This window comes from Pyrgilauda ruficollis, unplaced genomic scaffold, assembly GCF_017590135.1.
Source record: "Pyrgilauda ruficollis isolate IOZ18807 unplaced genomic scaffold, ASM1759013v1 scaffold15, whole genome shotgun sequence".
In the NCBI taxonomy this organism is placed as follows: domain Eukaryota; kingdom Metazoa; phylum Chordata; class Aves; order Passeriformes; family Passeridae; genus Pyrgilauda; species Pyrgilauda ruficollis.
In genome coordinates this window covers 5,289,566-5,317,237 of record NW_024513654.1, presented here as the reverse complement: position 1 = coordinate 5,317,237, position 27,672 = coordinate 5,289,566, and the positions used below count along the sequence as shown (strand labels likewise).

At 44.3% G+C, this 27,672-nt stretch overlaps 1 protein-coding gene across 2 annotated transcripts in view; it reads left to right on the top strand.

Annotated features, from left to right (window-relative positions):
* The window catches only part of GRK5 (G protein-coupled receptor kinase 5), a 148,408-nt gene extending 122,477 nt beyond the window's left edge, over positions 1-25,931 (top strand). The window contains exons 6-17 of one of the 2 annotated variants that reach the window (XM_041461385.1): positions 1,905-1,997; positions 4,123-4,186; positions 5,138-5,278; positions 6,374-6,564; positions 11,065-11,102; positions 11,901-11,990; positions 13,292-13,500; positions 21,219-21,356; positions 23,624-23,761; positions 24,553-24,684; positions 25,245-25,335; positions 25,487-25,554. In XM_041461385.1, the coding sequence (XP_041317319.1) occupies positions 1,905-1,997; positions 4,123-4,186; positions 5,138-5,278; positions 6,374-6,564; positions 11,065-11,102; positions 11,901-11,990; positions 13,292-13,500; positions 21,219-21,356; positions 23,624-23,761; positions 24,553-24,684; positions 25,245-25,247 (1,237 nt within the window). In that variant the 3' untranslated portion in view covers positions 25,248-25,335; positions 25,487-25,554. Of the gene's footprint in view, positions 1-1,904; positions 1,998-4,122; positions 4,187-5,137; positions 5,279-6,373; positions 6,565-11,064; positions 11,103-11,900; positions 11,991-13,291; positions 13,501-21,218; positions 21,357-23,623; positions 23,762-24,552; positions 24,685-25,244; positions 25,336-25,486 lie in introns of both variants that reach the window. The other variant, XM_041461383.1, reaches the window with a different exon arrangement.
* Positions 25,932-27,672: the final 1,741 nt, after the last annotated feature.

Sequence of the window (27,672 nt, the reverse complement as noted above, 5' to 3'; positions counted from 1 at the left end):
GACAGTTCCCTCTAAAATGCACTTTGTTGTTGCCAAAGAGGGGAAATAAAAAGCAAACAACTGCTGAAAGGCAGCTATTGTTCTTTTAAAATACGTGCAGCTTTTAATTAACTGAATGGAAAGGGCGAGCACTGGGCACCACTTAATGCAGGCTCCTTCCTTCATCCCAGCTGAAACCCAGGAATGAGCCAGGTTTGGGACCTTGTTAATAAATATGCTGATCATTTCACACAGACTAAAATGAGGTCAAAAGGAAGTTTTTTAAAACTGCTGTTGGTATTTACTGGTGCTGAATGATATTAATTTTGTAAGGGTTCACAGTCACACCAGAAAAGGGAGGTACACATACAGATGTGAAGCCTGCTGTCCTGGAGGAGCAGGGATGGGATGAGTTCTATTCACATCTTCATAGAAAAAAATCAGTCTGTAAGAAAAGTGCGTGTATGTAACTTCTGCTTTTAGCTTTAATATTTTGACTGTCTGCTCCTGCCCTCCTCCAACATCACCTAAAATTCTGATGTTGAATTTGGACATTTGTTAAAATAAATTAAGACTTACTTTTGATTTTATTTTGTAATCTTTAATCCATTAAGGGAAACTCTTATGATCTGTGTCCAGTCAAAACTAATGAAGACAGCAACGATTTGACTTGTGCACACTGTACATGTGCAATTACCTGCCTTCTCCAAATTGGTGGCGCAAGCATTAAAAAAAATAATAATATTGTAACAGCTGAGAAATTCCAAAAATACTAGCTCGTGAACGGGGAGGAACTGAACTGAGGAGACACATTACTCATGGTGACTTGTTTGCTCAGAGAACTGCCCCAGGGCAAGACGTAGACTATCCATCCCCAGACTAGAGCAGTCATTCAGAGAGGATTTCCTCCTTCCAGCAGGATCTGGAAATGTGTCTGTATGCCCTTAGACATGGACACAAATGTGTCTGTATACACCCAGACAGAAATGCTCATTTCTTTGGGCACTTTTCACCCAAACCCAGCTTGTGTCCTGCCAATGCTGCCAGCAGAGGTGGATGCAGTAAGCAAAGCAAGAACCATCACCAGTAGTTGCTAAACAACATGATCACCTTAATTTCAGACAACTCCCAGCTCAGCCCATGTTTTCTTAGTTCCAAGCCTTTGGCCTTTCTGATGGGATGCCTGATGCTCTCTGGCTGTTTGCTGCCTGCCACAAGCAGTAGACTTTCTTCTCACGTTTGCAAACTGACCTTTTTATTCCTTTATTCCTTCCATTATGCAAAAGGCTCCATCCACTGCGTGAGCCCTAAAATTCTTTTCTTGATCCAGAAGCAAATCCACATCCCTGTTCAGACTTTTCTTTCCTCTGTTTTTCTCTACAAAGCACATAGCTGTTAGGAAATCCCCTTTCAGTTTAGTCACATGTACTAATTCTTCTATATAGCAGGAATTGAAACTGATATTTTTGCTCAAAATGATGTCTCAGATGATCTCCCTTTGACAGAAATGGGCTTCAGCCAGAAATTTTCTATCCAGATGTAAACATCCCTCAAAGTTTAGGAGCTCAGTTCCTGAGGATGTTGTTTCAGTTTACTAACAGAAGCAAAGACATTCACTGTATGGTGGCTAACAACCTCTGTCAAAGTCCATTAAAGCCACTGGGATTTGCCCTGAAAATTTTCAGCAAGCATCACCAGTATTCAGCTTGTATGAGGCCTCCTGTTATGAAATACATCAAGCACATCACTTTGTTTCTATGTTGAACCAGTGAGCAAAATAAAGTACAAAATAAAGTGAAAAATAAAGTAGAAATAGCATAATCCTACCGTACAAGAACTCTGGACTTTTCTCCTCTTGTTTTATTTCTCTTTTGCTCAAAGTTCAGGATTATAAAATGCTTATATATCCTTTTCATCTGAGATAGATCTGTCCTTGACCATCTCAGTGGGGAACCATTCCAAGAGTACCTAAACAGCATGTACTTCGACAGGTTTCTCCAGTGGAAGTGGTTGGAAAGGTGAGTGTCACTTTTTTTTTTTTAAATAAAAATAAATAAAAATGTTTATTTTTACTTTCCATGCAAAGTCTGTCGAATATTCTCAATATCTCACAGTTGAGATAATGTTTGCTTCTACAGCTCAAGTGTTGGACCATTTAATGGGCTTAGGTACATTAAACATATTAGGTATGATTAATGTACATTCAGCAACTTCAGCTGTCTTTCTGTTTAGCTGCCCTCTGAATGTGGTGACTTTTTGTCTGGACCAGTTGTCACTGTTATTAAATCACTCTAAAGAGAGGAAAAATGTGGCATATAGATCGTCTCACTGTATTTATTGGCTGGACATTCCTGAGCACATTTAATAACCAGGCAGCCTTAGTGGGTATTAATTTGCAAGGAAAGGGCTTGTGCCTTTCCCTTGTCAGGGAGTGCTGCAGCAGACGGTCACTGCTGGGTGACAGTGACCTTGAGCTGGGAGAAGCCCCATTTTCCACAAATGGCATTAATTACGGCGGATGAGCCAGGGCCGGATCCATGAGCGGTGTGTGTCAGCAGGACGCCTCCAGATCAAAGGAGCTGTGCCAGTTCCTCTCCCTGGAAAGCTACAAAGCTGCTGCTCATGAGGGGTGGGCAGAGGGAAGAGCCATTTCATGCCAAGACGTGCTCCACATGCCATCTTTACTGAGCCCAGCATTTACTCTTCCATTTCAATTAAAAAAACATTGGGTGATTCATCTCTAGCCAGGCTATTTCCTATCTGTTTTCACATTAGGGATAAGGAATTTTCTGCAATGCTTTGAGGATTTTTTTTTCCATTCCCCCAACAAGTGTGACAAGCTATTGGATATGCCTGGCTTAAGAAGCTGGGAGAATTGTTTTTAGGATTAGCAAAGAGATGTTAGTAGCATGGAGTGATCTGCTCTAAAGGAGCAGTCACAGAGTCCATTAATTCCAGGGACATTGCTGAACATGTAGCTATCACTCCTAATTGTTGCTTTTAACCCCAAAAGCATTTGCAACAGCCTCACAGAATACTGAAAATAACATCTTTTCCTCTTCTAGTTTTTTACTGTCTGCATACTATTCTTCCGCTACTTTGGAAAACAATAATGGGTGTTAATGAAAGGATTCGCTTCAGCATTTATTCTTCATCGTCACCAACCTCATCACCCCTGTGGTGGGAACAGCCACGTTACTGTGCTCCCTCTGCAGGCTGGCTGCCCGCCAGAGGGGAGCCAGGAGAGCAGGAGTGCTCATATCCACTGCTGGCATCCTTGTAAAACCTTGGGGCTGGAAACAAAATGGGATCCCGCTGAACCTGTTAAAAAACCCGTGTTAAAAAACTTTTACAGGAGCAAAGTAAAAGTTTGGTGTAGAGTTGGAGCCGTTCTGGTAGAGGAGATTTTGTGGGAAGCCTGGGAGGTTGTGTAGGGATCATGTCAAGTGATGGGGAGCACTCTGCCCTCCAGGACAGACTTATTTAACCTGAATTTTGCTTTTGATCCCTTCTTGCCCATGATGCTCCCCCAGGAAGCAGGTAGCCCAAGAGGGAATGGACTGGCTTGGATCTTGTCTTCCTGCTCTCCCAGCCTGCAAATGTCACACAAATCCATCTCTCCTAGGATTGTTTCTGCCTTTGATTCATATGAGTTTCATGGCTGGTTTGACACAACAGAAGTATTTTCTAGTGGTTTGAGTTTTGGATCTCTTTTTCTCATCTTGCTGGCTAAGCAAAGCAATGAGTTAGCCCACCCTATATGTCATGGGAATTAATATCTCACTGGAAGATCTCAGGCTTCCTCCTTGCTTAACAAAGGCCAAGGCTGTGTAGTGGAGATTCAGAATCCTCCTTGGTCCTAAGATGCTAGCAGAAATTATACTGATGACTCACTAATGTGTTGTATTTTATTACAGCTTAATATGTTGGAATTGAAAAGTTCAAGCCATACATAGTATTGAAGTAATGTAATTATGTAATTATATATTATATTATATTATACGATTACCTTTAAATAATGGGATTATATAATATTTATCTATTTTGCTTTTCAAAAGTATGCTCTGAAATAAATAAATCACAGAGAGTGCATTAAACATAGTGTGGTGGGGGGGGTTATTTATTTATTTCCTTTTCTTCCAGGCAACCAGTAACAAAAAACACGTTTAGGCAGTACAGGGTACTGGGGAAAGGCGGCTTTGGGGAGGTGAGTAATTCTGAAATTTTCTGTTAAGAGTGTTTTTTACTTTTTAGGCACTGCAGGTACAGGAGCCTGATGTGACAGAAGCTGATTTACATTAATTGCTCACAGTTCTACTTAACCCCTCATGACACCATAATCTCAAAAGGACACTTTTGAGAGTTGTTTTGTGTTGGCTGTTGCATTCACAGTGGAATTGGGGTCACACCCTTATTTGTATTTTCCTGGTGTCTGGAGGTGGCAGCAGAGGCAGGGGAGGTGCAGACTGAGAGATTAAAATCCGCACAGACAAAAGGAGGTGGGAGAGGAAGCAGGCAGAGGAAAGTGAGATAATTAAACCAATGTTCCACAGCAGGTTTGGAAACAGTAGTCAGTGCCCCAGCTGGCCCTGCCTAGGCCTGGCTCGCTAAGCTGCCTTAAAAGGACTAAAGCAGAGGAGATGGTGGGGAGTAAAGCAGGACTAAAGCAGAGGAGATGGTGGGGAGTAAAGCAGGACTAAAGCAGAGGAGATGGTGGGGAGCAAAGCAGGACTAAAGCAGAGGAGATGGGGAATAAAGTGGGACTAAAGCAGAGGAGATGGGGAATAAAGCGGGACTAAAGCACAGGAGATGGTGAGGAGTAAAGAAGGACTAAAGCAGAGGAGATGGTGGGGAGTAAAGCAGGACTAAAGCAGAGGAGATGGTGGGGACTAAAGCGGGACTAAAGCAGAGGAGATGGGGAATAAAGCGGGACTAAAGCAGAGGAGATGGGGAATAAAGCGGGACTAAAGCAGAGGAGATGGTGAGGAGCAAAGAAGGACCAAAGCACAGGAGATGGTGGGGAGCAAAGAAGGACTAAAGCAGAGGAGATGGTGGGGAGTAAAGCAGGACCAAAGCACAGGAGATGCGGGGAGTAAAGCGCAGCCCAGACACAGCGTTTGCTTCGAATTACGCGGCAATTGTTGTGCTCCGTCCGCAGGTCTGCGCCTGCCAAGTGCGAGCCACGGGGAAGATGTACGCCTGCAAGAGACTGGAGAAGAAGAGGATCAAGAAGAGGAAAGGCGAATCCATGGCACTCAATGAGAAGCAGATTTTAGAAAAAGTCAATAGTCAGTTTGTAGTGAGTATTGTTTGAGCTCTGTGGTTCCCTGCTCACCTGTTCTGGTAGAATCCAGTGCCTCCTCTATCTCCTGTTCCTGGAAAGTTGCCAGAAGCTGAATCCCTTTGCTTTGCACCTTAGCCCTGCTCCGTGCACCTTTGTTGAGTCTCATTTTAGTCTCTGGTCCGTGAGAAGTGCAGCAGTCAAGGGGCCTGTGCCTGCCATGGGAGCATGATGTGTTTCACAGCCTTGGCTTGCATCACAACTGCATCAGGACGAGCTATTCTTATCCAGTGTGATCACCTGAATTCCCAGGGTCTGGGAGAGAGGTGCTTGGAGGAGACTGAAGGAGATTCAACCCAAACAGATCAGATGAGACTGGCTTGCAGAAGCATCTAAGCAGTGAGGTGGAGCTGGTTGGCCTGATGCAGGGCTCTCCTGAGTCACACCAGCTCTTGTGCCTCCTTTGAAACTTGCCTTAGATTTAGAAAAAGAAAAAAGGTGTTATCTCAGCATCTGTCATGTTCTTTATACTTATTTCAGGAAACACTGTGTATACAGCAGATGCAAGGTGTTTGCTTACATGTTTACTTGCCTCTGCCAGAGGATGGCACGTATTGAAAAGTGATGGGTAGATTTTGGCTGCTCTGATTTTTCCTTGGGCACCCGCCAGAGCCTCCAGGGATGATGCTGACCTTCACATCTCCGTGATGGTCAATTTGATCACCCAGGACTGGGATATCTGGGCCTTCCAGGGAACTCACTCAGATGCAAAATGGTGCAGCAGGAGGTGTAGATTCCCTTGATTACTAACATTTCTTATACGTGGGAAAATATGCCTGGAATGAGTATGTTTGTCCAGCCTCTGAAGCCATCTGAGCCTTGAGGGTTTCTGGTGATAAATAGGCTGGATTCCACAAATTAATCTGTAGAATCCTAGCATCTGATTTTTCCGTGCTTTTAAAATACATGTTTGCCATTGTAAGAAAGCCCATACCAAATTCAGTCAATGTATTTTTTTTTCAATTTTCTGGAGAAAATCTTTAATGAAGAGCTAGCACTTCCTTCTTAGCAGCCATCTGAACTGTCACAACTGTGCTGCAAATGTTTTTCTAGGTCAATTTAGCCTATGCCTATGAAACAAAGGATGCACTGTGTTTAGTTCTGACCATAATGAACGGAGGTGACCTGAAGTTTCATATCTACAACATGGGAAACCCAGGCTTCGAGGAGGAAAGAGCTTTGTTTTATGCAGCAGAGATTCTTTGTGGCTTGGAAGACCTTCACAGAGAAAACACTGTGTACAGGTAAGCAGTCTCTAGAGTCTTAGGATGTCTGTTCTGGGTAGGAAAGAATTGTCTGCTTCCTCCCTTCTTATTGTGGTGCTGCACAGCTGAGATGCCTGAGTGCTTTGGCTGAAATTTTGCAGAGCCCTGTATAAATACAGCATGATACAATAATCATGGAAGGAAGCAGTTGCTTCCCTAATACATCCTGTCTAAATTATCCAGAACTAGCACAAAGCTCCCCAAACCCTACCTCAGTGTGCACTGGGCAACAGAAGAAAATTATGGAAGTTCCTTTAAAGGGATTTCATTAAGGAATTGAGTTCCTAGTTGGGATGAAATGGAGATTATTCTATCCAAGCTTCTATTTTAATTAGTTAGATTATGTTGCATGAGGGGCTGCAGCATGTCAGGTGTGGGAAAACTTCTGTTGCAGAGGACATGCAATCCCAAAAGGGCGTCTGAGACAGAGGGCATGGATTTCCACTGGTGTGAGTGTGATTAGCTGGGTGGGATCATGGTGATCCTGGCATGCCAGCCATGGAAGGGGGCCCATTCCCAACCACACCACAGAGGCATCCTGCTGGCAGCATCCCCCCATCCATGGGTGCAGCCAGCGGGCACCGCGCTGCCCGGCGCCGCCGCTGCTGCTTCCAGGAGGGCAGATCCCAAGTTCTCAGCTTCCAGTTTGGCTTCCAGCTCTACACAAGCACTTTTCCAGGGCAGGCTGAATAAGCAAGCAGATTGCAGACAGAGTTCTTGTGACTCCACGAGGATTTATTTTTTTTAATCAACAGCCACTGTAGTTGTAAACAACGGTTCTTGTTTGTCTTCATCATCCCCGCTTGTGAAATCATCATTGTTGGCATTCACAGCAGAAGAGGGCCTGTAAATTGATGAAAGAACTTCCAAGGACAATGATTAATAGACAATGAGATGCTATTTTTAAAAGCCAAGCCACACTTTAAATCATTTTATATGCCTGGGTGTAATACATATGATGCATGTGCTTGTATGCATAGAAATTGCAATATTGTTGTTCCTTGGAGATCTCTTAACAAAATGACACTTGGTTGCCTTGCATCTTGCTAGCTGGCACAGAGAGGGCAGACAGATAACATGCTGATTTAGTTGGTGCTCACCCAAGAAGGAAGTTTTTTCTTTCCCCAAGGAACTAAATGGTACTAAGTGTCTAACGTCAATTGAAAAATCAAATCATAAGTGAAGTGTCTGGCTTCCTTTTCCCTTAGAAAACCTCCTACCACATTTTCAAACATTTTAGGAGGTAGTGTAGTGTTTCACAATCATATTTTATTGAAAAAATGACTGGTGCATTCATAATATGGCTGGTAAAATGCCACACTAATTTCATTTTCTAATAGAACAAATCAGATCTGGCCACATAAAATAGTGAGTGGCTCTGAGAGAAATGGCACCTACTTCCTTAAGCAGGAGTTCTTATGCTACTCTTAAAAGAGCTGCTACTTTACACCTCAGATGGCACATTCATTTTGGTGATGAATGATACTACATCCTTGTAGGTGACATTTTCTAGCAGTATGTCAGGAGCATCTGCAGAGACCCCTCATTTGTAACAGCGCAGCGTGTTGTGGGACCTGTGAGAAGTGCTATATAGGTCAATAAAAAATAGCAGCTAAATGCTACTGCCTTCTCAAGGCGAATAATTCATCACAAAACACTTATTCTTCAGACTTAATTTCATTTTCTCTAAACAAAATGCTCCTGAGTAAATCACAGCGTTGGAAAATGCATCCCCATCTCCTGGGCCGCTGCTGACGCACGCTGCAGACGTGACCCGGGAGAACAACCAGGCTCAGAGTCAGATTTATCTCATTCAGAATTCCCCTGTCAAGCATGGCACTTGTGCTACATTTCTCAACTGCATCACGTTAGTAAAGGTCAACCGGTTGGTTGTTCGTGGAAAGCAAATGTATAAAGCTGCTGGTTCTCCTCAAATTATTTCTATATATATATAATTCATTTAAATTCATTTCTATTCATAATTTATATTATGTATTTGTATTTTATAATTTTATATGTTTATTTTAATATATTTTTTATATATTTACTTTTTTATTAATTTTTGATATTTTAATTTTTATGTATGTAATTTTTAAAAATTTATACTATAGCCGTACCTGGAAGCTCCAGTCAGCATCAAGCTCACATTGTCCCAGGCATTGCACAAATACACGGTAAAGCCTTGTCCAAAGTGATTAATTTAGTTGTTTAGGCTGCCCTGCACAGCCAAACAATTGCCTTTTGAGCACGGGCACAGTGCCAGCAGTTTATGTTTCAGTATGTTTGGGCAAGGCTACTTTACAAATGGGAAGCTGAGCCTTTGGGAAGTAGCTGTATGTGTCAGTGTGTCCACCAGGGAGTTTTATTCCTCCTGGACATTTCAGTCATGAACCCTTGGAAGAGCTGGCCATGCAAAGGAAGCCAGCCTTGATCTTGAGGAACCAGAAGTCTGAAAACAGGAATGACAGCTGATGCCTGGGAGGGGGAGGAAAACTTCCTCTAATTGCCCTGAATCGCAGAGGACCCTAAGAACTGAACTGGTGTTCTCAGAGTCCTTGTGAAGTCTCCCATTTTCTCATTCAAAGATAACAACTTCCCAAGTTGCACATAAGATTCTTATCACTGGCCCCCGGTTACAGTTTTAAGTGGGGTTAATAACTGCTGAGCAGAAGATGAAATAACTGATGAAGGCTGAGTTCTTCAAGGGAATGATTCTTACAGGATTCAGAACCTCTTTTCAAAAATAAATAGCCGATGCCCTTGACCGTGCTGCTCCAGCACTGGAAACCTTCTGCTGATTGGCAGGGAAAGCCCACAGTGGTGTGTTAAACAAAATCACAGCTTCTCCTCAGTATTCAGCTGCCCTTCACATATTTCAGCATTGTTTGTTTGAAAAGCAGGCTTGGTACCACTGGGCATGGGGTGAGGTTTATCTTGGAGGTCAGGAAGGTCTGAAGCAAGCAAGAAGAGGAGATTACTCACAGAGCTCTGTGTTCTTGCTTGAAATCATAAATAAAAACAAGGCAAGTTTCAAAATTCCAACTTTGGCATTGTCAAAACTATAAAATACCTCTCTTCATATACAGGAAAATTGATGATGCTGGAGTGGTGCAGCTTGAGAGGTGGGGCAGGCTCTGTGCTCTGCCCCGTGCCCTGGTGCAAGGCTTTCTCTTGTACACGCCCTCTCTTTGCTCTTTGCACAAAATGCCTCTTGCTGGGAAGTTACCAGAACCAAGCTGGTTCGCAGATGCAAGGAGGCCTTACAAAAAGAAGAGGCCAAGCAGGGCTTGGATTTGCACCAGGCTGAGCACTGTGTTTAGATAAAAGCCAGGGCATGATGTGGTGAATTGAAGCAATGCTGTTTTCCCTGCCTCACCCAGCTGCTGGTGCCTCATTCAGGCTGAGGCCAGCACAGCCCAGTCCTGGGGCACTTCTGGGACACTCCCTGCCCAGCATGTCCATCTCCCCCTCTGACACCTCTTGGGCTGGCTTCATTCCCCCTCTGCTTGAGCAGGATGGGAAGGAGCCTGCCCGGCTCCCACCTCAACAGCAGCCCAAGAATGGCAGCAGCTGCAGAGTTGTGATGGAAAGGCACAACTCTGGAAGTTGGAAAGGCTTGGAAAACAGCCTTGGTCAAGGAGGGGACAGCGTGGCTGGGCTGGGAAGCAGCTCAAAGCAGCAGCTGGTGGAGAAGGTTTTGTGCAGACAAACCTTTCAGAAGAATGATCTGCCAAGGCTCTGCTAAATATATGAAAACAGATTGTTCACTTCAGAAGTTTATACCTTGCCCAGATCTGGGGATTTTTTGGGGTTTTTTTTCAGGAACAGTAAAAGGCACACCTTTGACATGAGATTGACCACCTTGCCCAAAGCATTTTCATGGCATTGCTCCAAACCACACAGGCACTAGAGTTTCACAAATGCTTGTAAGAATAATCTTAATCTGGACACAGCATTCTTACCTCTGCCCTGCATTTTCCAAACTCAAAAATACTGCACATGTGTGCAAGTGCATGGACACACATTCACATATTTGGTCTGACTCAGATGCCAGACATAGAACATTTGAGCCCAGCAGATTGCTATTTCTATTTTCACATGTAAATAAAGTATTCTAAAACCTATTATTTTTAACATAAGATTTTATAACAGAAAATGTTAGAGAGATTTTACAGCACACAGGACTATAGGGGTTGGTTTACAGGGCTTACAGGACTAGATGGATGAGTCCATTACAGGGTAGATTAGGAACTAAAAGCTTGGCTTAGTGAAAAATTGTAACTCCAGTTTAGAAAAAGACATATGGTTTCAGTCTATCTGTGAAGTGAGTTGTAAAAGGTTGTATTGGTTTCAGGAGCTCCTTGCTGTTTGAGTTGACACTCAATTGGTTTATTACAAGTAATAAATGCCCTCACACAGTTGTATGGTTACACTATCAAAACCAGGTTCATACCCATAACTGCTATCTTTCATTTCCAGAGATCTGAAGCCAGAAAATATCCTGCTGGATGATTATGGTAAGTCTCGGAGGTTTACAGAGATGCTTTCACAGTAAAGTAGATTAAGTTAGTTTCAGGATATATATTGCACAAAGACAAATAATGCTCTGAAGTGTTTAAGAGGCTCAGCATACACTAATATTCCTGTCTAGGGGTGGCTGAGCTGCTGGAGCTCGCTGCACAGATGGAAGGAAGCAGCCGTGCCCTCAGCAGGGGCTGTTCTCGAGAGCTCGGCGTTGCTGGGGCTCTCTGCCTTTCCTTGTTGTTTTTCCATCCTTGTTGCAAGGCTGGTGCAACACAAAGGGAGTTCTAATTTCTAAACCAGTGCTTCCCCTCTCCATTTTTGAAAGCACTTTCATGCTCTGCTGAGGCAAGTCTGGTTTTATGCAAACCCAGGTTCGTGGTGAAGGCAGCGATAATCAAATCTCCTGCTGACTTGCAGACCAGATGTAGCCTCTTCAGCCATCACAGAGTTACAGAATTGTGTCAGCCCATCCATCCTCTGTGATCAGTTCAAGATACTTCCCCGCAGCATGCTTCTCTCTGCCTTTTTTCATTGGTTTTAAAATACCTAATACAATCTGCAGTCCACAGCCTTACTGTTAGCATTTATTTCACTGCGTTGTAGCGCCCTTAATAATTCCTCTTTTCCATATCAATGAAACTGCTCCAATTCAGTGATTCAGAACACTCTTTTCTTAAAATGCAGTAAATTGCAGGAGTAGTTTAGCAATGACCACAGTTGTGGGTTTTGGACTAATTTGGGTCAGGTTATTATATCTGCTTTGTGTTGTTTTGTTTCTTCTTTCCTTCTAGGCCATATTAGAATATCTGATTTGGGTCTAGCTGTTAAAATCCCTGAGGGTGAATCAATCCGTGGAAGAGTAGGAACAGTAGGGTATATGGGTAAGTCTTCCACAGCTCATCTTTTTAAAAATTTACCAAGGTTACTTGAGTTTTAGAGATATTTCTTCCAAGAAAGCTTAAGAAAAAGAATAAAAAATATTCACATTCAGCTGGGTCCAGTGTCATGCAGCAACTCCTACAAAAATCCTGGTAGTGAAATTCAGAAGAGGGTGAAAGGCTGGACCTCTACAGCTCTCAGTGAGGCTGGTCTATAACCTTACATCAGCAAAACAAATTGAAAGGGTAGACAGCAACTGGGATTCCAGTGATTTTATTGTAGATTTATCTTAGGAGGGTTATGTGCCAAAATAAAGGTTTCTTTCTAGTTGCTGTTTTGTATAGGAGTTACAATGTATTTGCATGGTTATGATAAAATGGGTAAGTCCACACCTGTGGTCATCTTGACCAGGGTCACCTTGAGCTTTCCTCTATGTGCAGGGGAGGATCTGCACAAAAGACAAGTAGAGATTTGTACATTGGTAAAAAAAACCCCAAAAACTACATTCCCTTATTTAAGTAGATCTGTTTTCTAAACTCAATGTAATTATTTTCATGCATTCTCTGGGTGGGCATATTTCTTGGAGTAAAAATTGCTTATGCTTATTTGACTGAATAGAAACTAGCTGATGTGAGCCACTGTTACACCATATGGAGACTTTAATGAAAGCAAGCAAATCAGTTGTCATGTCTAAATTTTGTTATCTCAGTGTAAGTTTGTGTGCACACTAAGGCTCTGTGCTTGTGAGCACGTGGAGATGTGTGTTTGTACCCCTGCATGGAGGTGAGGGTGCCTGCAAGACTCTCTGCCCAGAAGCATTGTCTGTTGTTGCAACACAAAATTAATGGATTGGAGTTTCTTTAAAGGGGAAAAAGAAAAGCTATGAATTGACCAAAGAGACAGAATTTGCTTTTGAAGAAATGTCACGGCTGTTTACAGGATGCGTGTTTGCACTTCCTTTTTCCCTAAGTGGAGAAATCTGGAAGAACTCTTAAAATTAGGTCTCTGCTTAATATTTAGACCCAACTTCTTTCATGATTTTTTTTTTTTAAATTGGACTGAGTTGGTAGAGAAGTCAGAAGACAGCATGGACAAGGCATGTAGCATGTAGAGAGAACACCATGGCATGTAGCATGCTGCATTTCCTGTAATGCCCTCAACTGCAATCAGGAGGTATTTCTGTATTTCACCAAACATTCTCTGCATGTGTATTCAGTCACCAAAATGATACTTCGAGGCATTTAAGTGCTCTGCCTGTGTAAATACCAAGCATTTCCACAAGGCATCTCACTCTCCTCCACAGCTCCAGAGGTGCTGAACAACCAGAGATACACACTCAGCCCTGACTACTGGGGGTTAGGCTGTCTCATTTATGAAATGATTGCTGGGCAATCGCCATTCCGCGGAAGGAAAGAGAAGGTGAAGAGGGAAGAAGTGGACAGAAGAGTGCTGGAGACAGAGGAGGTGTACTCCCATAAGTTCTCTGAGGAGGCCAAGTCCATCTGTAAAATGGTAAGGGGCTGGAAGGCTCAGTGGGGCAGCTTCACTAACAAGTGTGACTGACATGGTCTGAGCAGTAACAGGGTGCCATGGAGGGGCTGCAGAAACAAGGATTAACCAAGCTCATCTGTGGATGGGGTGACTGCCCTCTCTATTCATTCAAACTGTTTATTTGGGCTTGTTTCTCCATGAGATTCATCACGGTCATCCCGAGCTCTCTCCAAAGTTTTATGGCCTAGGGAGCGGTATCTATTCTCATGAGACTTTGAATGTTAGTTTGCAGTCAAGAATGCATTTCTGTCTTTTATAACCTTGTAGAAAAAAATAAAAAGGACTCGATGATGCAAGAATCTGATTGTCTCCTGCACGGAACTGCAAACCCCACGCTTCCATTGTCTTTGGTGAGAGCTGGGGGTAAGCAGGACAAAGATTATGCAATGAAATTATTGTGACACTCAAATGTTGTCTCGGCCCATCTCACTAACTTTGTTAGCAGCTTTTCCCCCAGGGTATCAGAGTATCCAGCTTTTCTTAATACTGTTGAGCTGTTCTTCAAAATGTTTTCTCACTCCTTCAGCTGGGAGTCATTTTCGTAGCACAATAGCCATGTCTGACAATGGAAATCCTCAATCCCTCTGAGAAATCTCAAAGCTGCGTCTGAATTCATCAATGTCTTGTTGACATCCATCTTTAGAAGGCTGAATTGTAATTTGGAAAAGGATGTGGCCTTTTCTGGGTGTTGTTTGAGAACGAGTGAAGTCTCCTTTGGAGACAATGGCCTATCTGTGTTTGCTGGTGAAGGGAGAAAGAAGGGGAGGAAAGGTCAACAAATAGGTAGGGAGGGTCTCACCAATGTCTTGTGCAACAGGCAAGCAAAGAGCAGATCCACAACACTCTGGTTGGCTGGCTGCATGAAGAGACACTGAAGTCTCCTTGCAAAATAATAATGGTATCACTGCCAAGAGTCATGCCTGGAAGTCATTAAGTCCCAGTGCACCGAGTCATTCCCGAATCCTCGGGGTGGTATTTAACTGACATCACTCTTGAGAGATGCTCTGGCCTGTTCTCTGCCCTTAGCTGGTGATGCAGAGCCCCCAGTGCAGCTGACATGGGAGGACCTGGGGCAGCCATGGGCTCTCACAGACCATCCCATGTGCCCCAGCTGGCTGCCCTCTCTCCTCAGGCAGCATCTCAGCTCCCACCAGGTGAGGAGCAGCATCTGCTGGAGTGGCAGGGAATTTGTGTGCGTCCTGCTGTTAATCTGAAATGGAGATGTGAGGCAAAAATTTTACCTGCTTGAGCACAGAATCAGAATAGTTTGGGTTGAAAGGGACCTTTAAAGATCACGTGGTCCAACCCCCCTTTCCTGGCTGACATACCTGTAGAAGCCCTTCTTGTTACTCTTTATTTCCCTTGCATTACAGAATGAACAAATACTTTGAAAATAACCACGAGAACTTAAAGCTGAGCAGAATTAAATGTAGCATTGATGGGATAGTGCTGTAGATGACCTACCACACTCCCAGGGCAGCAGACAGTCATGACACTGCAGTGGTCATTTTCATCTTCCAGCCATGGAGACTGGTTTCAGGGAGTTGGGACCTCAGGAGATCATCTAGTTCTTTCTCTTGCCTCAGGGAAGCTTGGACTATATATAAATTATTCCTGAAAACTTGACCACTATTTCTTCCCTGTCCAATCATGTGGCATGTTTATTGAGGTGGTTTGTGAAAACTATTAATGGATCCAAAGATAACCTTTCCTTTTCTGAGCATTAGTATCTTGAGGCAGGAACAGTCTGAGTCCTGATACTGAGTGTGATGGCCTTTGTGGTTTCCCATTGAAAAGTAATTTATTTTACCAAGTGATGTTTTTTATTTTTAAATCCGTTATTCAAATGTATTTTCTCGATTTCTTTTTGCGTTTTATATTGAAAGCCTTTGTTGCTTTGCATCAGCCTCTTAACAAGGAAACAAAAGAGTCATAAAGAACCCATCATATCTGCAAAAAGAAGCAAAAAGTTGCAATACATAAATGAAACTTGAGCCTTCTCAAAGATCCCACACAAAAGGCTTTTCCGTAGTGGACTCTTCAGGACAGGAGTGGGGAAATGTTTCCCACCATGTTGCCCAGCCTTCTCTTCAGAGCTTGCTTCATGAGCTAATAGCATCACCACCAGGAAATACATTGTCTTTGTTCATTTACTCATAGGAAAACCCTCTGGTGTCACCCCACGTCAGCCTTCCCCTCCTGGATGTTTGTGCCCTTTTGCATTTTCGCAGGCACATATCACAGCTCCCATTAATCATCATCCATCCCCTATTTCCATGTTTCATTTTGTAAGTAATTTCCCATAAATCAGACCTCATTTTGGACTGAAACAGAGATGAATAACAAATAATTAGGAACAGGGGCAGCTGGCTTTCTGGGAAGCTCCCCAACCCATAGTTCCCATATAACATAGCTGCTCCTGGTGTGTTTTTTCTGTGAAAAAAATCCAGTATTTCTAGGAAATGCTCTGTGTTTGTTGTGGTTATGCCTCGTGCTCCACTGATGTACATGCATGTTTTCCCTGACAAGTGCAGTCATGCATCCAGAGATGTGACTTGAAGTGCATTCAAGTCAGCAGTGTTGGATGGCCCGTCATTGCTGTGCTCCTGTCACTCTGTCAGTGCCCTGCTTGTCTGCATTTCCCACAGACTTGTCTTCCCGGATGCCTTTTATCCCTGCAGCTCCCATTTTACCCTGCACGAGGGGTCTCTGATGGGATGGTGTAAAGGAGACAGAGCCAAACTCTTGGTTTGGTGTCCTGTACCAGGACAGGAAACAAGGGAAACACACGGAAGCACAGGAGCTGTTCTGTTCCCTCTGAACATTAGAAAACATTTTTCCATGGTGAGGGTATCCAAACAGTGGAACAGGTTGCCCAGAGGGGCTATGTGGTCTCCACACTTGGGGATACCCAAAGCCCAACCCAACAAGGTCTGGAACAATCTGCTCTAGGAAAATCTGCTTTGAGCAGAGGGATTGGACTAGACCATGTCTTGATGTGGCTTCCAGCCTCAGCTGTTCCATATTTCTGATCTCCATTCCCTTTTCAAAGTGTCACCCCAACCAACTAAAAGACAAGGGGTTCTGTTTTCCTTAAAAGCAATTTTTTCCTGTTCCTCACTTACCGTCTGGAGCTCTGTCATCATACAGCTACTCCCGCCTGCTGCCATCCCTCCTTTCTGCTTTCATCCCATGGAAATCAGCATTATGACACCTTAAAGTTTATCAGTGCCCAAAGAGAACTGCTCTTTCATCTCTCTGCTCTCATTTAGTAACTGACCATAGTATTGCTGTTCTGTTCTCTAAAAACTGCTTAAAATAATATGTTTACTTCAGTGGCAGGGCTGAACTTTTGCTAGGTGATTCTTTAAATTGCTTGATCAGCTGGGTCAATGAAAATGGTTTTAGCATTCCCCTTGTCTCCTTTCATGAGTGGCAATTTTTTGTTTTCCTTACTCCTATAATTTTAGGACTAACATCTTAGAACTTGGAATTATTTATTACATGGTATGATCTGGAGATGAACTGACTGATCACATGAAGATAAAACAGTGCTTTGGGGACTTTTGGCTTTTTTTAGCAATCCTCACAACAGTTGTTTCTTTTTGTAAAGGAAGCAAAACAAAGTCATGGAAAAAAGTCTCAGACATTGCAGAGTTTGAATCCCCAGTGGGGATCCAATGAGTGACATGAAAGTATCAGAGAGCTCTTTGTATCAAGATCTTGATGGAACTTTACTGCTGCTAATCAAGACTCTCTTTGAAAGTCCTGTTCTAGTCATGGTCTGCCCATGAACCCTGTAGACTAAACCCTAAATGTCCCATGCCAACTGAAGCCTTTTTCACCAGAACACACAGCTCTGCTGTTTGGCATTAGCTTCATGCATGGTTGGGTGGCCCAGGCCATTTCCAGATTTGAAACTGTGAATTATCTGCAGGCTCTACTGCAGAATTACATTTAAATTGTGTTTGATGGGGTCCCTTGCACTGCTGTCCCAGGAGGGCTTGTCATCAGCCTGATGGAGTTGCTTTTGTTCTGCTCTCTATTCATATTAAATAAACCCTTTGAAGCAAAGTTAAACAAAAGTGTAGAGATGACTTATAACATACTGTTGTTATCTCCATTTTCTTTTCCATGTCAGATTCCCAAATGGGATGCATATTTCAGGCTCTTGTATGGGTTTGCTATTGCAGAAAGCTTCTGGGGCTGCAGGAAATGGTGAAAGACTAATTATTCCTTGGTGAAAGGAAGGATTCTCCCTTATGTAAAATATTCTAGTCCGTGCTATGTCTTGATATCCACAACAGAAGCCAGGAAGAATGTCTGGTTTCACCTGTTACCATCTCTAGAGCTGGCTGCATCTACAGCTTTTCAAATTCTATTTATTTCTAGCTTTTTTTCACCATTGTGACTCTCCTGGGACTCTCAAGAGACTGCAGCTGCTCCTCTGCAGCAGGGTTTTGCAGGAGAATCCTCTCCTTTCCCTGTTCTTGCAGTCCCAGCCTATTCCCAGTGGCCTGTTCCCTTTTGTGTCTTTCAGCCAGCAGTGGCCAGCCACCCACAACCAACTGCATTCATGCTCCAGAAACTTCCTTCTTGCATCTGAAGTTACTGAATACTCCCTTGTTTGTCATGGAGGAACCCAGGAATCCCCAGGCAGCCTTTTTCTGTCCTCAGCTACCCTTTTCTCTGACCGCACACTCCAAACATCTTACAGCCTGACAAGGGCAAATTCACAGATCAGCTTGGTCTCCCCACTAAGCCCAGAATCCAGACTGCAGAGATGGGAAATAACCCCCTTTTCATCCCTTCAGAGCTGGCTTGAGAGCAGAGACTGCAGAGGTCTCCTGTATCATCTCCAGGAAAGTCCAGATCTATCCCCTCCTACCACCACCTTCTCCTCAGCAAGTCCGAGGTATCATTTCCAAAAGTATACCAGAGCCATGGGTACTAAAAATGGTCTTTCTGCTTTCAGATTCTTCTTTCCAACTGTCAGGAAAGTCCTGTTGACATGAGAATAAAAGATTAAAAGAACTTTTGATTTCTTTGCCCAACCAGAATTGAGCAAGCCTGATTCTGACTGGAAATTCCAAAGCAAACAGGCTAGAGCATAGGATTAAAATTCTCTTCAAACAGGCTAGAGGATAGGATTAAAAAAAAAAAAAAAAACAGAAACAAAAAACCAAAAACACCTCAAAACCTAAAACACCAAACACACACCTCAAAACCTAAAACACACCAAAAAAATCCTAGTCTCAGGACCATGAGAATTCAAAGTCTAACAGCTGTTTGAAAGCAAAGGATCCCTCTTTGCTTCTAGCAGGGAAAGCAAAGTCTAGAGAAGTGCTCTGAGACAGGTCTTTTGCAGTGAGTCAGATGGATGTGGTACAGTATCATGTGAATCTCTCTGCTCAGAGAATGGCAAGGCATACAGATGTTTCCTCAAGTCTTTTTACATTTATGGATCAGCCACTTGTGATCTGTCAGCCCAGATGTCACCAGCTTGGCAGCATCAGAGCTAGAGGAAAGTGTGGGGAAGAAAGGGCTGCTGCTATTTGGAAGCTGAACACTGCTACTGTGGCCAGCACCAGTGGCTTTAAACCCTTTCCTCCAATCATTCAGTCTCCTGCTATTGCTGCTGCTGAGGCAGAAAGACCTGAGCAGAAAACTCTTATGTCTACAAACCCCTTCACCACCATTTCTGGCTTGGCTGCTGCCACTGGAGCTTTCTGAGGCCAGGCTGGAGGGTGCCTCTGCACCATGGGACACACGGATTGCCAAAGCCATTTGCCATCTCAGCCTGGAAATGAGGCCCCCAGCAACACAGGAGCACAACTGAGGTGGCTGTTGGCAGTCAGATCAGAAAACCACCAATGCCCAGATGGTGGAAATGCCCAGTGGTAGCAGAGCATTCAGAGAAGGCTGAAGAGCTGTGACACTGTAAACCCCTGATAAGGACAAGAAACCCCAGCCCCAGCCAGGCACCAGAGTAAAGAGCACAACATGACATTAGCAACAAACAATTTCCAAGTTCCCCGCTGGTGAGATGAGGTAGCTGAGCTGGGCTGCTGCCTCGGTGGCTGAGGCAGAAGGTGCTGGGGCACACAAGCCCTGAGATGGCACACGAGTCCTGAGCTGGCACACAAGCCCTGAGCTGGCACACGAGCCCTGAGCTGGGCACAAGCAGCATCCCCAGGCTCCCCGGGAGCATCCCTGGTTCCCGGTCGTGCTCCCGCAGGGATGCACCCGGGAGCACGGGGCTCCTCCCCAGCCTTCCCAGAGGTGTTTGCATCCTACCACCCGCAGCTGGAACGGTCCCGGGGATCTCCCAGGGGTGCTCCCGGTGCCTGCCCGGTTCAGAGAGCCCAACCATCCCCTGCCCCGCCTGCCGCCGAGCCCCGCTGGGCTTTGCTGATGCTTTCGGTGCCATCACCGGGCACAGCCCACCCGGGCAGGGCTGAGCGCTGCTCCTGGCCCGACTGCAGGCCAGCAAAGCCGGGGCCAGCGGCGGAGGAGCGGCGGGAGCCACGGAAGGTATCCCCGGAGCAGCCCCTTCCCCGCCGCTGCCCTTTCCTCTGCTGCCTCCCGGCGGCACCGCCCGAGCGGCTCACGGTCACCGAGGGAAGCGCAGGAGGGTTTGTCTTGGAGGGATCCTTAACACCGTCCAGTCTAGCCCTCTGCCATGGCAGGGACACCTTCCGCTGTCCCAGGGTGCTCCAAGCCCTGTTCATCCTGGAGTTGGGCACCTGCAGGGATCCAGGGGCAGCCACAGCTGCTCTGGGCACCCTGTGCCAGGACTTCATCACCCTCAGGGAAGAATTTCTTCCTAATATCCTGTCTAAACCTGCCCTCCTTCAGTTTAAAGCCATTCCCCCTTGTCTATTTGTGAGATGCCCTTACCCAAGGTCCCTCTCCAGCTCTCTTGCACTGGAAGGTGCTGTTGAGCCTCCCCTGTTGAGTCTCTCCTGTAAATAGCACGGTGTTTCTGTCCGTGGCCTTGCTTGTCTGACAGACCAGAGATGCTGAGTTCTCTTGGTGGGCATTGCTCCATTGTGGGTACCCAGGAAACAGGCAGGACTTGCTGTAGCAGGTGGAGGCTGTGCACTGCCCTTCTCTGAAAACAAACAAGGCAGAATTGAGGATAATTACTGGGCACTGGCTCCGTGGATGGAACCACCTTGAGTTCAGCAGAGATAAGGCCATGACTGTAAAGCCCATGAATGTTCAATGTGTCATTGCACTGGAAGGTAGTGCAAATGCAATTTGGTATTTTTGGTTTTTCCTATGCACCTGTTCTTCTGAGGGGAAATTATTCTTACAAACATAAAAAACAAAACCAAAATAACTGAGACAAAGCACATGGAGCTTATGAATGTGAATCTTCAAATGTTACTAGGATATGTCAGATTTCCTCTTGAAATTGTTCACTGAAAGCAGGTGAAAGGAATGGTCTCTATTTTGACTGTAAATACTTTACAGCAGGTGATTTTCTGAGGATTTCACCAGCATGTAGAACAGTGCAGCCCTAATCCATTTAACTTCAGCTTTTAAGGAACAGCTGTTGCAGCTCCCCTCTGTACTTCCCTATGGGCACATTCAAAAACAAGTGGAGATAAAAATATCTTTGTGGAGCTCTTGCTCTTCCTGACACCCTCACCATTCCTGTTGGCATGTTTCAGCTCCTGGCCAAGGACGTGAAGCAGCGGCTGGGATGTCAAGGGGAAGGGGCAGCAGAAGTGAAGAGACACCCCTTTTTCAAGAGCATGAATTTCAAGCGGTTAGAAGCAGGAATGCTGGAACCTCCCTTTGTGCCTGATGTAAGTACGATTGCAAGAACCCCCAGTGGCCTCTTTTAAGAGGTTTGTTTCTAAAATAGCTTCTCTCTCTCAGGGCTGTCATCGCTCTCTGCACGGGGAGCTACCCCAGGAAGGTGTGATAAGTGGTGGGGCTGGAGTGGGGAGGCTGGGAGGAAGAGGAGAGAGGGCTCTGTGGGCATGTGGAGGCGGGCTGGTAATCTGGGGCTTGATCCGTTCCCACTCCTTTTACCACAGCGTTCCTGGACACACTGGGAACCCTTATCCATGGCATTACTATGAAAATAAGTGTGCTCAGGACCAGGTGGTGCTTGGGACAATCAGCAGTGAAAAACAAATGTGTGCATGCATGTTTATAGAGGTAAAACCAGAAATACAAAGTCCAGGGCCCTGTGGAACTGGATCGTCATGAAAACAGTAGTTTGCTGTGAGAGTCTGAGCCAGGCTCAGCTATCAAGTGGCACCTCAAGCAGAGAAGGTGACTTGGACCTTGGAGAGCATTTGGAGCTTTTTGGGGCACAGAACCCAGCAGTGAGTCCTTACTCAGATTTACACACCAGGCTCACACATACTGAAAGGCTTTGTTGCACTGGCAACAACAAAACTTTTTCCAGCCTTTTGTGGTATCGGTTTCTAGCCCAGTGCACAGAGTTATCTGATTATTTCCCTCCTGCAGGGCTCTCTTTCTGGCTGGAGCTTCTATCCTTAAAGTCCCCATATGGTTCTAAGTAAACACTGCCATTTTAACATATTAAAGAAAGTAACATCTTGGCAGCTCCCATTCCCGTTGCTGCAGGCTCAACCAAACCAAAGTGGTTTGAACACTACAAAAGTTTACTTTAGTTGCTCTGGTTTTGCTTTACATTTTACTATGCAGCCTAGTTATTCCTGCCAATTAGCCCATGGTGTTACGACCTGCTTTAGTGGGAAGAAATAAGAGACAAGCTACTATTTCTTTCTGATGTAGAAAATTATAAAATTCTGGGCTCACATTGGGATCCGCCAGAGTGCATAAAAACTGTGGCACGTAAGGCCTAGAAGGCACCTCTTACAGACATATTTGCAAAAGCAAAGGCACATAATTTTTTATGGCCCTTTATTGGGAGCTCGAGAGCTGCCCCTAATTTAATTTATTTGGCACTTCATCCATAGATCTCCCGGTCTTTACTGAAGTCAGCTGAATCACCCAAAACTATATAGCCAGTGGCAGAAGTTGTTATCCAAACCATGCCTCTCCATCCTCTCCTACAAAAATGTTGCGGATTGCAGCTGTCAGGAATGCAGAGGGATACAGCCTTCAGCAAATAAGACTTCTGTCAGGAATTAGGTCAATTTGTTTGGTCACAGTGCTGAGAACCAGATAAATAAAGTGCTGCACTGTTGGACCCCTGGCTGTGCAGTCCTGGTACCAGGGACAGACAGAAGGACTCCACATGGGCTGGGGTTCAGGCTGGTCCCACAAACCAGCCCTCAATTATCCCTGCACAGCAGAGGGTGGCTGTGCTGGTGGTGGGAGATCTCTGGGCACACACACTGCCTGTGATAGGTAACCACTGATGGCTCTTTCTGCTCCCTGGGGCTGACTGCTGGGGCACGAGCTGAAGGATCCCTCACTGCAAAGAGTTTTCTCTCTGTCAGCCCAGAAAACTGGGTAGTTCAAAAAGGCAAAGCCATTTGACTGTTCCTTTGAAGAAGTGCAGCCATGTTAAAAGAGTTAATAGAGGTAATTCTGGGCAGCCTCCAGCAGCTGAGCTATTAATAAAAACAATGGAAAAATGCCAAACCTCCCCTGTTTTCTTTAGCAATTAGGATACATTCCTTTAAACTTCCAAGCTGCAAACTCCACAGCTATCTGGGCAGGAGGGCACTTCTATCTGAGGCCTCCTTTCAGGGCTCTCTCCAGTGTGCCACTCGTAAACATTCTGGTTTTCTGTTGTTCCCTCTCTAAATGAAAAGACTACTGAAGGGCTCAATTTTTCTCTTCTGGCTCTTTCTGTCCTCTTCCTCTCACCTCTTAACCAGATGGTACATGGATGACTAAAACCCACTTTGACTGATGCTTTGAGGACTTCAGAATAGGAAGCTTAATGTGCTTAAAGTGAAGTCAGCCTTTGATGATAAACATGCAGGCAGAGCAAGCTGGAGAAGGAGGATGCAGACACACACTTGTTAGACATTCTCACTTGACTGAATCTGTGAATGAAAGCACATGGTCCGACTCAGAAATATTTTTCTCATGTCATTTCTCCTTTTTTTTTCTGCTGACATAGCCCAGAGCAGTGTACTGCAAGGATGTGTTAGACATTGAGCAGTTCTCCACAGTGAAAGGAGTTAACCTGGACCAAACAGATGACGATTTCTATTCCAAGTTTTCCACAGGATCAGTGTCTATTCCATGGCAAAATGAGGTAAGGATGTATCACAGCAAAATTACTGCAATAAACCCCATAACAGAGACGGTTTAAGAGGAGCTCTATGTTCCAGTAATATATAGCTACTGGACAACTTGCCAGACTCTAATGCTTTCATGAGTTACAAATGGCCTCTTTCAAGATCTGTAATGTACCACAGATGTCAGGTTCAGGTGACTGTATCTGTTGGCTCTGTGTATTTGTGTAAATTGGCAAGGATCCTACTGTACTTCCTCCTCCTGGATTTCTACAGAGGTGTTTCGACAGCTCTCAGCACCTTCTGTGGCTCAGTTGGAAATCCTTAAGGGAAGGATCCTGCCCTGGTGACCCTGCTCTCACCCACTGTCTGCAGTTAACTCTGGACCCTGAGCTCCTCCAGCATTTCCATGTCTGGGTCTTTGTCTCTGTTTGGTATCAAAACACAGCCAACAGTGGATTTCAGAATCCAGCTCTGCATCAAACAGCAGATCCACTTGGGCAGGGGGCTGCTAATAACTGGGATTTTGTAAGTGTGCCTGTTTTTGCCTGCTATTGTCTACAGTGCTGAAGGAAAGAACAGAAAGTCTTGTGGGGCAGCTTCTGACAAGTCTGATGTGCAAACACACAGCCTCTGGTTTTCATACACTCTATTTGCCCTCTACAGACACCAGCAGGAATCCAACTGTTAACTCTCCTCACACACTGCTGACTTTGAAGAACCTAGCACTACTGGAATTTATTTAGTGCAGATGAATAATTCCCTTTTTTTTTTTTTTTTTTTTTTTGTCTCTCTCACCATATTCCACTAGATGATAGAAACAGAGTGCTTCAAGGAGCTGAATGTATTCGGACCAAATGGTACTATTTCACCAGACCTAAACAAAAGCTACCCCCCAGAGCCACCCAAGAAAGGATTGCTACAGAGAATATTTAAGCGACAGGTGAGATCTTTTATGAATAAGACCAGGAAACTCCTGTAGATACTTGTTTTCACAGCCCTGTTCTGGTGATATCTGTGCTAGGAGAAGGGCAGAGCATCTTAGAGAGGACTGGCTCTCACATTTTCCTCCATATCCCAAGTTTTTCATCTACCTTGTGTGATTTTTATTTTTTGTTTTTGCCACCAGCAGTTCCAGTGTTGCTCATGAGTTTTGTTTCCAGCAGTTGAAAACTTCTCACCCAACCTGGTTTTCAGTGGTATGCTGAAATGCCTTTTGAAACTGTTTGAAGAAGTTCCTTGTGAAAATCCTTGATTTATGTGTTTAAAAAATAAAAAGGAAAATGCACATTTTGAGGGAGGTAGCTGTGGCAGGAAAGCAAGATAATAAAGAGAGCAACCTGGATAAAACATGACGTGGGGTCTTCATGAGACACCATGGCACCACTTGCAAATGTCAATAACATTCTTAGACTGGCCTATTTCTGTAGGGTTAAAGCCATGCCTGAGCATTGGAGGTACCCTCTGTATTAGTCAGATTTAGCAGATACTGATATTTTGCAGTGAATTGATTTGGCTCCTGGAGCTGGAGTGAGTCTTCTTTGCTGCATTCATCAAGAACTGCCATGGTTCTGCTGACCTAGAGAGACTACAGGTAGGAAAATGAAGAATATTTTGCATCTGAAGATCCTCAAGCAAGAATCTTGCAGTCCAGTCAGTACCATAAAATGAACGATGTTGGATGAAAAATAAAACCATGGCATATTATGGAAATCTAATTGTCATTTTCTTCTTCTTCCTTACAGCATCAGAACAATTCAAAGAGTTCTCCAAATTCAAAGGCCAGTTTAAATCATCACATAAATTCGAATCACGTAAGTTCAAACTCCACTGGAAGCAGCTAGTTCCAACTCAGTCCTATGAAACAACATGTTGCATCCTTCCACTATAATCTCTGGAGCTTCTGTGGATGAGAGAGCCTCCACCGTTGAGTGAAAAAAAGAAAGTCTGGATCTCCCAAAATGGAGATTTTCTATCCATTCCTTCCAGTGGAGCCTCACATTTTAAGAAGAAATTTCCACTCAGGTCTGTTTTTGGAGGTGGCACTCAAGACTGTGTGAATCAAATTTGTCTCTTTAGAACATTGCAATAGAAATTCAATGAACATGACTACTTGCACGTATTTAAATAGCATCATACTAGAACTGAATTTTGTCTTTATTATTTTTAAAGAAAAGTTTTGTAAATTTCTCTATTGTCTCAGTTTACATTTTGTACATTTGTATTTAAATGAAAGTCAGACTTTGGAGGTGTATATTTTCCAAGCAGCAGCTGTAAAGCCATGTGTTTTAAGACATTTTTTTAAAAGAAACAAAATGTGACTCAAGACTTCCAGAGCCTCAAAAGAGAAATCATTCTTTTTAGCAATTCTAGAAAATTCTTCATAAATCACTTTATCAGACGGGGGTTTATTGACATGCATTTTTATGGAACAGTTTATTCTTAATTATTTTACATCTGTATATTTGGTTTACAGCAACACTGCATACATTTCTCCTCTTCATTAGTTTGTAATGTCTCGCATTAAATGCTAAAAGACAAGATTTTGATGCATTCAAAAATGCTACTTGCTATGCTGATGGTTTGTGATGTCTTGGGACCAGCACAGCTGAGATTTGCACTTATGTTGTTCCATCAAAGGCTTTTTAGTTAGAAAGGGAGCCCTGTTTTAAGCTCTTTCCCTTCACTAGTGTTTGTGCTGTTTCTGGCAACAGGCAGAACAAAGCTGAGGGAGAGGTGACCAGGAAACCAAGCGTCCATTTCTTTTCCTAGGACTTCAAACCTGCACCTGCTGAAATGAGAGCAGAACTCAAAGTGTTCTCCATGCTGCAGTCAAAAGCCCAAGGTCTTTCCACAGCTGCCCACATCAAAGAGGCAGCAGGAGGGAAGTTCAGCAGTCTGGCTTGTGCCAGCCATGAGATTTGTGGCAGCTTTGGGGAGCTGAGCTGTGGAGGTTCAGGGTGGGATCTGAGCTGCTCTTGGGCAGTAGCAGAGCCCACAGGCTGTGCCTGCACTTAAAATATTTCCATGTGTCATGCAAACACCCCCTGACACAGCCCCTCAGTTAGATCCTCCACTGAATGGAATGCCAGTATGAAATAATAACTCCCACTTCCAGCTCCATCGTTCTTTGTCCAGGATCCTTTCACCATTGACAAAAACTCTGTCCCCACTAGGATGAACAGGATCAGGCAGGATCAGTAGCAGTACCTCAGGCGTCAGAATCAGGCTCTTCTCAAGTATTTCACTATTATTGTTAAGAACACCAGACCAAAAAATATGGTTATTTCCCTGCCACAGGAACTGGAAAACCTTTGTGCGCACAACTGCAGGCAGGATCTCTACAGCCCAAAATGTTCCGTACTGTGTTGGTTCCCCATACTCTTTATAACATTGGCTAGACTATACTGATTTTTCTAAACCTTTGGGTCATCAGGAGCATCTGAAAGCCACCCTGGTGTGTCCAAAACCCTGTTAGCCAGGAGTGGAGCTACCCCAGGGTCCAAGGAAGCGATGTTCCAGCGGGAGTGTTCATAGCCAAAATTCATTAGACTGCCATGTGTATGTTCTGTGTGGCCAGTGCTGAGGGGGAAAAGGATGAAGGTTAGTGGTGGCAAATCCCTGAGTGAGAAACACACAGGAATGACATAGTAAAGCTGCTTGGAGCTGTGAGACAGAGAGACAGAACAGGGACCCGCAAAGAGCAGCTGACAGAGAAAAGTCAAGGCACGGAGATGAGGCTTCAGCCATTCTCCCATTCAGATGGTGGCATTGCAGATCTTATAGAAGATGCAGGATTTTAGAGATGTTGCTAATTTGGCATGTGAAGACTAAAATTTTCATTCTTCACCATCCCCCAGTATTGAGAAGTACCAGCAAATCCCTTACTGAAAGCTGGTGAACAAACTGCAAATGTTGATTATAGCTGGTC